At 41.6% G+C, this 13,614-nt stretch overlaps 1 protein-coding gene across 7 annotated transcripts in view; it reads right to left on the reverse strand.

The window, feature by feature from the left end:
• Positions 1–13,614, reverse strand: part of NBEA (neurobeachin) — a 1,820,918-nt gene that overhangs the window by 214,310 nt on the left and 1,592,994 nt on the right. For all 7 annotated transcript variants that reach the window (XM_086935110.1, XM_086935108.1, XM_086935109.1 and 4 more), the window contains one exon: positions 2,713–2,832. In XM_086935110.1, coding sequence (XP_086791236.1) covers positions 2,713–2,832 — 120 coding nt within the window. The remainder of the gene's footprint in view (positions 1–2,712; positions 2,833–13,614) is intronic.

The raw sequence follows: 13,614 nt of genomic DNA on the forward strand, positions 1-13,614 counted from the left end.
GGTGACTACGCTGACCACATCTTGGTCGCAGTTTTTTAATCCTCGCACCGGGTACTGTGTGTGAATGTAGGCTTCTGTAATGGGAGCTCAAGCACCCAGTGTTTCAGTTTAGGTATTATGTATGACGTGATCAAGTTTACATTCAGCAGTTTTGTGGTAAAGCACATACCTTAATGTGCAGAAACTATGCAATAGCAGTGTGGGCCATTAGATGTCGCACTACTGTATCGTTCTATTTTTGTATATCCAGATTATGCTAAACGATTCATGACCCCAGTGCTTAGAAGCAAAAGACAATTCTATAACACCCCAAACCATTGAAAAGGAGAGTACAATTTATCATGAGTATAGTTCAATTTGGAGCATTAGGAAAAGTTCCATATGGTGCAATGTCCATACAAAAAGTTCAGTGGAACTCCTAGGGAGTCGTGTACGTATATTCAAGACCACCTTTATTGAAGTTTTTGATCAAACAAATTGCACATCAGCCCAGCCAGTGTGTTTCGTCCCTTAGGACTTCATCAGGGTTTACACTATTTCTGTGCTAAGGATCCAAATATGTACACTCAGCAACTCCATTCTGCATATGACAATGGTGATATTAGTAATATATTTTGAGATGGCATCAGAGATGTCATCAATTAGGCCATTTAACATGTCGTGAGTGATGTAATATGTGATGTCATAGCAGTGCATGACAGGGGAGCAAGTTATAATTAGCTCAGTAAACTATAACTGGTGAATTTCAGTGTTTTTTGTTTTAAATCATGCATTTTTTATATTACAAGTCCTAACTATCATGTCACTTAAACCTTTGTTTTTTTCCAGTGAATTTCTAGAGTTTTTTCTTAACATAAAGAAAGGTACTAATACAATACCTAACCATAGCGTCACTTTTACCTTTGTTTTTTCAGTGAATATCTCTATCTCTAAACATATACAGTAGCTACTCTTTAGATATAGTTAGGACTCCCAAGAGATAGGAATTCCTCAGCTTTTTGCTTACCAATAACTTTGTCACAGTTTGATGAATCTCCTGGAAACATTGCAGACCAATTCTTTTTTCTACATTGTATGATGATGCAAAGTTTTCTGGTGATTTGTTGAGGGTGAGGGAGTGCAAAGAAAACACGCAATGGCATAGCCAATAGGTCTCGCTTTTGGGACCTTATAAGTATTTAGTTATGCAGCACAATATCCTTGGTGGAACAACCCAACTGTTGCATGGCTAAACACTTATATGCTTCCAAAGGCGAGACCTATTGGCTAAGCCAATGCTTGTTAATATATACTGAATGGATAATTAACTGCTGTTGTGGTCATCTCTAAATCAGCCAGACAGCGCCACCTTGGGGCAGACTGTCACAAGCGCTGGTGTCGACAATTAAGTGCCGGTGCCGAGGACCGGAAATCACAGGCTCAAATTAAGCACTGTATAATAAGAGACACTTCAATGCGCGCCTTGGTATCAAACAAATCTTACCTCTGGGGCAGACACAAAGCAAAAGAAAAAACCTGGCGAGAAGGCAGAGTGATTTTCAGGGCTTGGATACAGAATTTAAGCTAAAATGAATCAACAAGATTAATATGGGGAAGAGTGAGCTCTCGATATTATGACATTATTTGAACCCCCATGAAACAATTGCGTTTTTTTATTTCTCTTTACAAAAGTTTTGTGGGTTTTGTATACTGCAAGCTTGGCTTTCTCAGGCCCCTGCAGACCCTGATGGAACTAGCTCCTTTATCTCCACGCCTTTATCAAATCAAGCACATACGTAAAGTATGGAAATTACTCATAATCTCTACGCTTGACAGTACGTCTTTAGAATCAAAGCAGGCATCTTGCTGTTAGGGTCTAAATCAGGAAAGGTCAATGTAAATAAAGTCAGTGGAAGAGTTCTTTACAATAGCCACACCAAAAGAACGTATTCAAATTCATGCTGTAGCGAAATAAAAAAAAATACACGATTTGCTAGGAAACAACTAATAAAACATAAAAGCTATTTTTGTCTATAATCCCAGCATTACTATTATTTTAAGGTATAGGCAAACTACAAAAGATGTGGAAATCAGCAGCTGACAGAAAACAAAAGGAAACCCGCCCCATTCCTCAGCCGTTTCTATAAACTGTGTGCATGTTGTTTTAATATAATGTGTATTGTTGCATAATATCCCCAGGCACAGTCAGGGAAAAGGCAACGCGGTGGAGAAAAGCCTACATTTTAAATGGGACTTGTCATTAATGCTTTATTAATTGCCCCAGGCAATGCAAACCGAGCGCTGGGTGAGCTATAACAATATGACACTTTAAGGTCAAATCCAATTCCTGCTGTGTTTTATGGAGTAGACCAAATATTGAGTTAGCAGCAGGAAGGCAGAATTTATTGGCCTTTTCTCCTTCGCATGATCATTTGATCTAAATTGAAGGCGATTTTTTTTCATCGAAGCACATCACCTAAAGTACTCAACATCAAAAAATCATGAGCCTCTTTCAATAGCAGCCACACTTTATGGCGGATTCCCTTCTGTGGTGGAAAAGTTAAGTGTATAATGTCATAATTTAAATATTACGTAGAATTGCAGGTGAAATGCATATGAGCTTGGAAATTAAACCAGGCTTCAATTTGTCATCATCTATGGCCTTCTCCAAAGACATTTTTCACAGTGCTTAGTAAGGCGGGTAGTCACATAAATGAATGTATTTGAACCTACCTTTACATCAGAGGTGTCTCTTTGGCTATTTCTCCATGATCGCGCCACAGCGGAGAACGTTCTGTCAGAATGGTCAAATTTACCATCATTTGCATTGAGAAAGAATGTCGTGAAGGGCTCCTGTAAGGCAAAAATAAGCATTTATTAAGGCAGATTGAAAGAAAGACTAAACCACGTCCCGGTTTAACATCAAAAATGCAGTTCCCACTATGATAAACACACCTTTTATTAGCAGGTACGCTGTAGGCTAGAAACGCTGTAATGTTGTGTTGATACCATGCATTTTTATGTCGGCCCAATTGAATCTGAAAGGATGCCGGTGAAAGCAGCGCTTACTTTGTAAAGCAACAATTGCTGTTTACCACAGCTTTGCTCACAAGCATGCAAATGGCTCTATGGAAGGCCAGGGTGCCAAGGACCAAACCTGTGTAGTCTTGATTCCAACTCATGCCTCTTTCATCCACCACCAGACACTCCCAGGCTCTTCATTTTACTGTTTCAGGTTCTTTTCATCACTTACTTTCTTTGTCACGGTTTTTCCATCTTTCACTTCCTCCTTCTCTCCTCCTTTTGTGTCTTTCTCTCTCTTCTGGTGAGTAATATAAGATAAATATTCATAAAGCGCGCTATACCCTAAGGCGTCACAGCGCTTCCAGCCGAAGAAGCTGTCCACAAGAGAACAATTACGGAAGATGAAATAGCCAAGTCTTCAATTTGTTTCCGGTAAGCCATATGAGAGGTTAAACTGGCAATGTGAGTCGGAAGGGTGTTCCACAATTTAGTAGTCACCACCGAAAAGGAGCGGCCACCCGTCTTACCCTCCGAAATGTAGGGACAATCACCTTTCTCAAAGATGATCTTAACTGTCTTTTGGATGAATACTACTGGAATATTGACCTCAGGGCAAGTGTGCCTTGAAGGTGCAGCGCCTGATGAACTATACAGAGTGCTTTAAAAGTAACTGGACCACCACAAATTTGACCAGACCGAGTGCTGGGCGTCGAAAACCAGGATCTCACTATTCTCTGCATTCAATTTTAGACAATTCTCCTTTATCCAGATTTCAATGTTCAACACACAGAGTTTTAATTTCTCTGCTACTGAAATCATGTCATCAGATATTGACACAATAGTCTGGCATCTGCATATGACCGCACCAAGGCTGCCAATGGTGCCACATAGAGATTAAACAGAGTGGGGCTGTGTGAGGACCCCTATGGCACACCGCATGGAAGCCAAAAAGGATTAGATATGAAGGTGCCACGGCTGGCCATCTGGCTTCTATTAGAGAGGAAAGACCCCAGAAAAGCCAGTGTGGTGTCCCTTACTCACACCTAGTGCAGTCTTTGCATCAGGTGGGAGGGGGACACTGTATCAAACACAGCAGACAAATCCAGCATAACCAGAATGGCCGATCACCCTGGTCCATCTGATATCGGATATAGTCTGAAGTTACAAGAGCCGATTTGGTTCCATGAAGCTATGGAAACAATTCTGAGAGGGGTCCAAAAGGTCTTGCGTGGAAATGAATTCAGTCAAAAACAGGTGATGTATTTTTCACTGATTTTGGTTGGGGAATGCAGAAGGGAAATAAGGCGCATGTTTTTTTAAATCATACGGATACCAGTACAGCTTTTTTTTTTAGGGGAATCACCATTGCCTCTTTCCAGATTTGGGGAAAGCCTTCTGTGAAGATTATCTGGTTATAGACTCTTTCCCAAATAGTAGTGAGTCAAAATAGGTTGAAAAAATGAAGTACCAGTCCCTAACAATAGTTGGTATTAGGCACCACTTGCAACCACTAACTCAACTTAAGCACTGGGTGAAGTAATATGGACTTCTAACTGACAAATATAATTTCATGGTAGTGTACTGGGTTTGTTTTCTGATGTTGCTGCTGTTTGCATACACCCACATCCTATTATAATTTATAAAGACGTCAATTAATATGAAATCACATTATATGCACAGATAGAAAGCACCCTGTACAGGCAACAAATATATTAAACTCCAAAAACGTCGCAAAATTTCCCAAACTTTTAGCACAGTTTTAGCAATGGAGTAGGAATCTTGCCTGCCACACAGCCAAACATTACTTTTTACTACACAACCGGTTGGCTATCATCATTGCACTGAATTCAAAGGTGGACATTCTAGTTGCCATTGTGAAGATAAAAGCTACTGTCAAATAAAAATGTGAGCCTTGGTGGATTGACAACTGCTATGGGTCAATTGAGAAATATTTTCACGCATAAGGCTGAGCGAGCACTTCTTCACCGAAGCAGGGTCCGTATGTATATGAAGGTAAAGTGGGAACCTCTTTGGTAAACGACCTGAGTGGTATGAGGGACACATATCTAGGCAATCCTATACTCATTCATGCACTTTACTTCAAATGAGATAGCCAGTAAATCAATTATATAGGTATAGATTTCGTGGATGTATTTCTGTATGCAAAGAACAACTAAAACCAAAATGACAATAAGACTCCAGGATTTATCGCATCAAAACAGTTGGGTCATTCTTAAGTAGAACCGTGAAAATAAATGGGAAATAATAAATGAAACAACTGTTCAATCACACGGATTCATCACAACCTTAAATAAATAACTACAGATGAAAAAACATTCTTTCATGGTCTATAACATGGGGATCAGTGCTACACAGCTGGATAAATGCAACCTTAAGGATATTATAAAGATACAATATGATGAAGGCACTTTGCAATGTGTGAAGTGGAATCGTATGTCCACGCAGTGAAGGATTAACGTTGGAAGTGCAAAACGAGAACACGTAAATGAAGGACAAGGTTGCAAGCACAAAAAAAATGAAAACATTGCATGAACCAAGGTAGAACAGTACAGCAGAGAACAGCAGGAGAGACCTGCTTAGAAATTAGGACATGCTGGCATTGATGCCTCCTCTAGGGGGTGCCTGATGACAAGAATTATGGTTGTTTGGAATATTTTAGTTGCAGAAATATTTGCAGCAGTAGGGGATACGAAATATATAAAGTCATTGCTGTCTGGGAAACCATGTAAGCATCTGTTCTGTGCAATTCGTCATATGCTACCCAACCACCACAGGCATAGGTTCCTGTTCCCACAAGGAATGGTTACTGGTGCATCAGTGGGTCAACTGCAGTAGACATATTTTGGATGGCAGCACAAAAGAAATCCAAAGGCATTGCGGGTGCAGCAAGAAAGCAAATTATCCAGTCAGTTGTATCACAAAAGTAAAAAGAAACCACCAGGCCAATAGTCTGAAGGTTTACTGCTCCAAGAGCTGCACAAACTGGTGGACGTACATGTAGATGAGCAGGCAGGAAGCAGATTTCTGCTGTGGTACTCCATATGACACCTTCTGAGAAGATCATTCAATTGACTCCATTCGGACTCGTTGGATGCGACCGAAAAGTAAGTACCAAGTCATTCCAAGGTGGAACCTGTGGCCTGGCCAATTCCTCAAGTTTGCTCACTAACACGTCATACTCTGCTGTGTCAAAGACTGTTGATAGATTGTAGACTATGAACCCTGCACCCCTCTTTTCATCCATGGGCAGAAGGGGCACTTCCCTGAGATTAGCCAGTGTGGTTTCAGTGTCTCTCTCTCACCGGACCCTAAACTTACAATGAAGGATGAGATTTAGTTAAATGTACTCTTGTCAGTGTTGTGCAGCTTACATTTCCATAATCTTTCTCTGGGAGGCAAATTATATGTTCAGCAGTGACATGAGTCAATGGGCCACTTACAGCTCTGCAGACAGTTGAGCTGGCCATTAATATGAGACCGGTCTCAAGTGATGATAGAAAATGCTTTATAGGCACAGAGAGGGTGTGGCTTAACGGCAAGGGCGTCCGAGTTCAAAACTGGGAGACCAGGGTCGAGTCTGGCGAAAGGCTCAAACATCCTGTCATTCTGGGCAAATCACCCAATCTCCCCGTGCCTAAAACTGAATGTGTCAGTCCGTAGTGCAACTGGTGCTAATATAAAGCGCTCTGATGCCTTCGGGTCGAGTTTGTGCTAAATAAAACTGAAAAAAAAGCACTGCATGGGGCCTGCATACAAGACACGTTCTGTTGTCATTTGCGCCAGGATAAACCATTCCTCTTTAGTCATTGTGCAGAAGGGGTCAATGAACACTGAGGCAAAGGCAGGGGCATCTGAACATATTACGAAGCTTTAGGTTTGGCAGCACTGGGATCAGGTATTTTAGACTTGAAGAACAGAAGCAGGCTTTCCCCAAGCTGAGACAGCACCACTGAAATATTTGTATATCATCCTAAGTGGACATTTTCTGATAGACGTTAAAAAACTCCTAGGCTTGATTTGCTGCCTCATAATTTGTTTCATAAGATAGGACTTTTGCTTCTCTTGAACTTCATGTCCTTCTGCTCCTTATTTCTCCTATTGGCATTGAAGGATAACTAAACATCACCTAAATCACTTTTAAACCATTAGTTTGTGGAACTGATAAAGGTCCTCTTCTGGTTCTGAAAGCAGCAAACCTGTCCAGAGTGGATGAATTGACCCAGAGGACATTTTTCATCAAGGATCCAAGAGAGGAGATTGTCTTAACTGAGGTATAAACTGCTTCAAACACCTCAAGATTGAAACATTTCTAAAACCTAGCTATGATCAATAGTTAAGTCTGACTGTTGGACAGTGGGGCTTTACAGCAGGTTGGAGAAGTTGCACAGGCACATCATTGGTTACTGTGCTATGCATAAGAATGGAGTCTATTGTTTTTAGCCAGCAGAATGTGCCTTAACGAACTCTGCATAAGTGGAGCCCCAGACATGCTCCTAGTGACGTCTGAAACTGGTTTTGACTCTGGTCCATTGACCCACAACTTGAAATTATCAATGATATGATTGCTCTTACCTGCTCTCTGAAGGGTGATTGCCATTCTTGGAGAAAGTCCTGAAGAGATGTAATCTTAGGTGTCTATAAGACTGCAGCAAGGAACAAGCTGTTTGATTGGGCAGTGATTAAAAATGGATTCAAATGATGGGAAATTGATATCAGGGACACGAGTGTAGGGGAGTTCACTGGTGTGAGAGAAGGATTACACATTCCCCTTCCTCTATCTTAAAAGCCACAGAGAGAGACCGTCTTTATTGCTGCATCAGTTTTTTATTGGGGACACCATTTGTTTGTGGTTTTTATTTAATATACGAGTGTTACTTCACTCTTTAATAATCAGTTCCTTTATAGTACAGAGCTGTGCTGTACGTGCACCCTCTTTTCCCCCTTTCTTCATCCTATGTGATGCATTATGCACTACTTGACCAATGACTGCACTGCCTCTTGTAGCTCACTGGACAAACACCCTTACATCTCAACAGAGTTACCTTGGCGTGTTCTCAATCGTAAAAAAAACTGTCTGACTGGTAAAAACTAAAGGAAACGCCAGCAAATGTGAGCCTGTGCATCAAAATGCTGACCTTTAGGGCTGCGAGGCCATCTCTGCACATCCACTCTAATCCTACCCAGACTGTGCCTCCCATTTAAACGTATTCTATATTTTTGTAATAATTAAGAAGGTTAGACTGAGGCAAAGCGAAGATCAAGATTCATTATTCATGGGATTCGGGCCCACATGAATTAACAGGTAAAAATAAATAAAAGAGGTGCACTGAAATTAATCAAGGATGCAAGATCGGGTCAAGTTAACTAAAATGACAAAAACATGAATCAACTATACACCTCTATAAAGCCTAGAAAAATAATATCAGGGCAAGAATATAAAACATATTTAAAAAAAATCAATAAAAGCCAAGGAGACAATTGGCGGGAAATGTTAACATCTCCCTCACTCTCCTGGTCTACTCTAACAGATGTACACGGGCCGTGGTTTCTGTGAGTGGTTTAGGTTACTGTTACGTTCCAAGAGACCTGACTAGACCGAGCTGCCCCCTCTCATGTCACCAGTGTAACTTCAGCTTGGCTTTAGGTGCAGCTATTACAACAGACGCACATGAAGGGCTGAGGCATTAGTGCGAGGACGAGGTGTGGCGCCGCGGCAAGGGGACTGACTCCAGAATCTGGGGATCACGGTTCGATACCCGGTGCCGGCGGCAGATTAGCCTAGCACCATGTGACTCTGGGCAATGGCTTGCTTAATCTTCCCGACGGCCCCTAGCGCCTAGAGACCCTTACGGGTGATTGTTCGCGCTTTACAAATGTGGATTATTATTATTATAAGGACTCAGTCCTCAGAGTGCCTCAAAGAGCCTTCAGTCAAGCAAGAAATCTTGGGATATCCATAGGGAAATAGGATCCTCTCGCCTTTGTCTTTAAGGAATGAGCCCAGTTTTGCGCACTTTTGTAGGATGTTGAAAATCTGGCTTTTTAATCAGTAGGTTCCATCCTTATCTGTTTCTGACCTCTTTTCAGGCGGCACCGGGAAACCCTTGGGTAGCTGAGCGCCTAATAAAATTAAATAACATAACATAACATCCCCTACAATTCAAAGATTCCCCCCAAGTGAGTGAGTGAAATATCAATACATTGGAGCTGGTCAATGAAAGCTCACAGTGAACTATGAATGGCCCATGAGTACATTTTAATTTCTAAATGAGCCTTTGTTCTTCTAAACAAACTACATTGCCACTAAAGCCTCAAGTAGGGCTAGCTATCTGATCATATTTACAAGAAGCAGGATTGCTTATTAATTATTTTTAAGAAGAGGACTTAAAATACACAGCGAAAAGTACCATATGTGTTAGGGGAAATACATCTCTAACATGCAATGCTCAACAATGCAACTCTTCATTCATTAAATTCAGAATTGAAAATAAAACTAAGGGAAAAAGTTACACATAATTGGGATAGGTTATTGGGAATGGGGCGAGTGGACAGGTACTCAATCCACAGGATTAAACAGGAGACACATTTTAAAATAAAATACATCGAACAGCTGTCTACTAGCACAGTAGACTTTTAAAAGGATGATTTAAAAAAAAAAAAGTTTTTCTATGAAGCAGAAACCAGAGAGGGTTCAGTAGCACCTCTTATTGTGTACTGTGCTGCACTGAAGTATGATGAAAGTATTGCCTGTTTTCCTCCCTTCAGTATTGTTTTCTGTACTGGATGCCAACAACTCCTAACTACATGAAAAGAGCAGCAGCATAAGTAGTAGAGGAAAAAACACAAATCCTCATTGTGCACCTCCCGAGTCAAAACTCGCCACAGGCAGTAGATATGAAGCTGTGAGCAGCCTTACAAAAAGATCACTGAGTTGTGTCTCTCTTCATGATGGTTTAAAAAGTGTTTCACTCTGGGGGCACCAGCACTTTGACATCTTATGATCTGCTTGATTGTTCTGCCAGGGAGAGACAAATCTCTGTCGATTCCAAATCAAGCTGAATCAGTATACATGCCAATGTGCTGGAGGAGTCCAATCAGAAAGTTCCTATTCACAACCATGAACATAAGCTGAGCAAGATGTCAGTTTCCGGACAGCTGACGTTCAGTTGTGGTCACCCAAGTGCCACTTACTTAAAATGCAATTTTGAAAGTCCCTGTCCTTTCACCAGACATAATGGCTTTCATGTTTCCATGTTAAAAACCATCTTGTCAAAAATCATACACCACAATAGGCACGTTTATTCGAAAACATATTTTTCCTGTGAATACTTAATGTTCCACACGAGCAATCAACGCACACTGCACAATATTGCCTATTCTGCATCCGCACATGGCCCATTTCTGAAAAGGAATACTAAAACAAATAGGTTGAATGTTCTCATTTACTAAGCCACAGTAGCGATTTAGGGCCTCCTGACTGGGGTTCGAACCGCCACAAAGAACTCCAACCTTTATTAGAGGTGGTTGTGGAGGTTGCTCAATGTCCCCCCACTCTCAGACTCTTGCTTTTAGTTGAAGTGAATTGTTTTCTAAACTTTGCACTCTTGCTTTTAGTTCAAGTGATTCAGAAAGTCAGAAAGCTCACACTGTGTGCTCTTGGCTATGATTTTACTGACAAGTCTTAACGATATATGGAAGAGTTTTCAGTTACCAAGTGTTTTACAAGGCTCACGATCAAAGAGCTACATACTACAGCGTGGTATGAATCACAATCATGTCGTTTTCAATGAAGTAGCATTACTTCAAGAGACCTTAGGAGTTCTATCCTACAGGATTAGATATTGCCTCCTACTCATATACTTATTTCTATTTTTATGAAAGGAGTGCCACCAGGTACTCTCCTTGGGTCCTTTGGTTAAAGGCAAAATATTCTACTCTTCATAAACAGCTATCGGTTCTTTATTTTCCCCTTTATGATAGGTCATCAATTTTTTCTTCACATAGATTTCCCCAAAATGTATTTTCTACATTTAAGCTAGGTCTCTTGGCCGGCATTGAAAGGTACATGTTAAATGTATAACTACAATATGATAACTTAACTACAGAAGCACGAGTCCTGCCCAGTTACAAATACGTTGTACAAATGGAGTGTTAGTAATCTAGTCATAAAAAATGCATCAATGCCAACACAGCCGCATAAGGGTGACAGTTTTAAACTATAGCCTCATTCATCTCTCTTATAATGTAATATTAATATGAATGCGAATTCAGGGCAGGTGGCAGCAACGTTTTTTTGACATACTAACTGACCAAATCGGTTTGGGAATGGTTTACGACCGACTCGGATCAGGAGAGTCCGACTGACCGATTACGATGCATCCGATGCTTCCAGATCCGATTCAGTCGGACTCCCATTGACTTCAATTGGAACCTAAGTTCTGACCGAATGCATAGGCTCCCATTGAAGAAAGGGGTGGCTGGGGAAAATCAGGCACCCCCTGGTCCCTGCCATACTATGTAAATCAGTATTTGTAAAGCACGAACTACTCACCCTTTCGGGTATCGAGGCGCTGGGGGCCGTCGTGGAAATTAAGTGAGCTATTGCCCACAGTCACATGGTGCTGAGCTGCCGCAGAAGCTGGGGATCGAACCGTGAAACCTGTGCTCCGAAGTCAGCTGCCCTGGCTGCTGCACCACACCTCTCCACTGTGCATAGCTGGTAAGGGGGGACCCAGGGGTACCCCAAAGGGTCCGATTGGGAAGGCTCCTGGAGCAGGGCGGGTCCGCTACAGGCCCCCAAAGTCTGATTTTGACTGCCTATTTGATTCGGATGGCACAATTCGAAAAGGCTGTCCAAATCCAGCTTCGTAATTGGTCATTCGGAAACGCGGCCCATAGAGATGTACGAGTCTGCTCCATATGGCTTGGTCATTCCGAATGCCTTTGGGTTCGAATTGGGATATTCCTAACAGCTAACTCGTATTGTAATCGGTCGATCAGAAACCTTTCTAATTTGGTCGGGAAGACACATTCCCGATACGATTCCGACAGAGTAAATGCCTTTAGGAGGTCTTCCAAACCGCATCAGAATCATCCCCAAAGAGTAGTTTTCCTGGCAGGTACAGTTCCTTGACTAACAATGACATTTTCTGTTTTTGTTAAAAAAAAATCATGTGGTGCCATAATGCCAAATTTGTATGTGTATCAGCTTGGGGAAGTCGTACAGCAGGTTCAGGTTTACCCACTCTGGTTGAAAGGAGTGAGAATACCCACTGTGGTGTCAGGGCTATTCACCAGAGAAGGCCCTGCAGTCTCCCTAGGTGCACTCAGTAAACCTCTTTGCTCTCTCTGGAGCAGGTTCAGTGAAGGTATTTCATTTGGAAGAGCTATTTTGCAGTGGAAAGCTTTTATCATATTCAGTTTGACCAAGAAGTTTCTGGAGGATTTAGCTAGTCTGCTGTGGACAGATTACTTGCCTGCTAAGGATATTTTGCTCTTGGAAGCCATATGTCGGATAGGAACCTATGTTTCCAAAAAACAGAGACTACCAACTTGCAGGGTATTTTTCAGATAACAGGAGTCAAACATAGCTGAATGGAATGGAAGCAATCTGATGGGATGGCCTAGTCCTGTGGGACCTGGCTTCCTACTCTGGAACACCCTAACAACCATTCTTACACAAATTGGAAGAGTCAATGGACACCGGTCTGAAGATTTCAGAGGAACTGGTCAAAACAGAAAGCCACATCCATACAAATATACTGCTGACTAAATATAAGTCTGAATTGTTCTTGAACTCCCTAAACCTCAAGTTCATTTGGAATTCGACTTGGAGATCACTCAAATGTCTTTATAAAAGATGAGCATGGGTGGCCAAGAGTCCCTTCCAAAGAGTGTCTGAGCAGCGTTTAGCCCCATTATGACATGTTCTGAGGTTGGACCCACTTGTAACTTCTTCTTTTGGGTTGCTATTTCTGAACAACTCACTGGTGCTACCAGATCTTGTGGGTCCACATCAATACATGTGCCAGGTGGTTTCTGGTCAAGAATTGTATGCACTACTTTCTATGTGACTGCGAGCACTCCACCGAAAAGTATGTGTTTTCTTGCTCTCTCCCTTGTTTGCTGATTTCTACTCAAATACCTGCCTCATGCTCTCAGTGTTGTACAGCGTCCCCACTAGATTGTCTTTTAAAGCACCTCAACAGGCACATTTTTTCCAGGGTAAGACTAAACACCAAACTTTAAGGTTTGTTTTTATGTTATCGCCTGCATTCCACGTATTTCTTTTAAGTGCAGGCTTTGGTAGACAAAGGTTTTTATGGTGTTAGGGAAGTTACTGGCTGCTGAACCCAATCAGTGGTTCTTTGAGGCAGACAGTGTGCTCTGCATGGCTTAACAGGAGATGGCTCTTCCCCTAGAGTCACATAACACTGCTTCCTGAGCTACTACAGAGGACCAAATGGCTGGAGCTTTTGTTTCAGTTCTGACCCTGTGGAAAGTATATTAGACCGTGGCAAGGTTTTTGTTTTAAATTCAGACATTTACTTTTTCTTTTTAAACAATGTTCAGACTTTATTGATTCAATAG

Source organism: Lissotriton vulgaris, chromosome 8 (assembly GCF_964263255.1).
Source record: "Lissotriton vulgaris chromosome 8, aLisVul1.2, whole genome shotgun sequence".
Classification (NCBI taxonomy): domain Eukaryota; kingdom Metazoa; phylum Chordata; class Amphibia; order Caudata; family Salamandridae; genus Lissotriton; species Lissotriton vulgaris.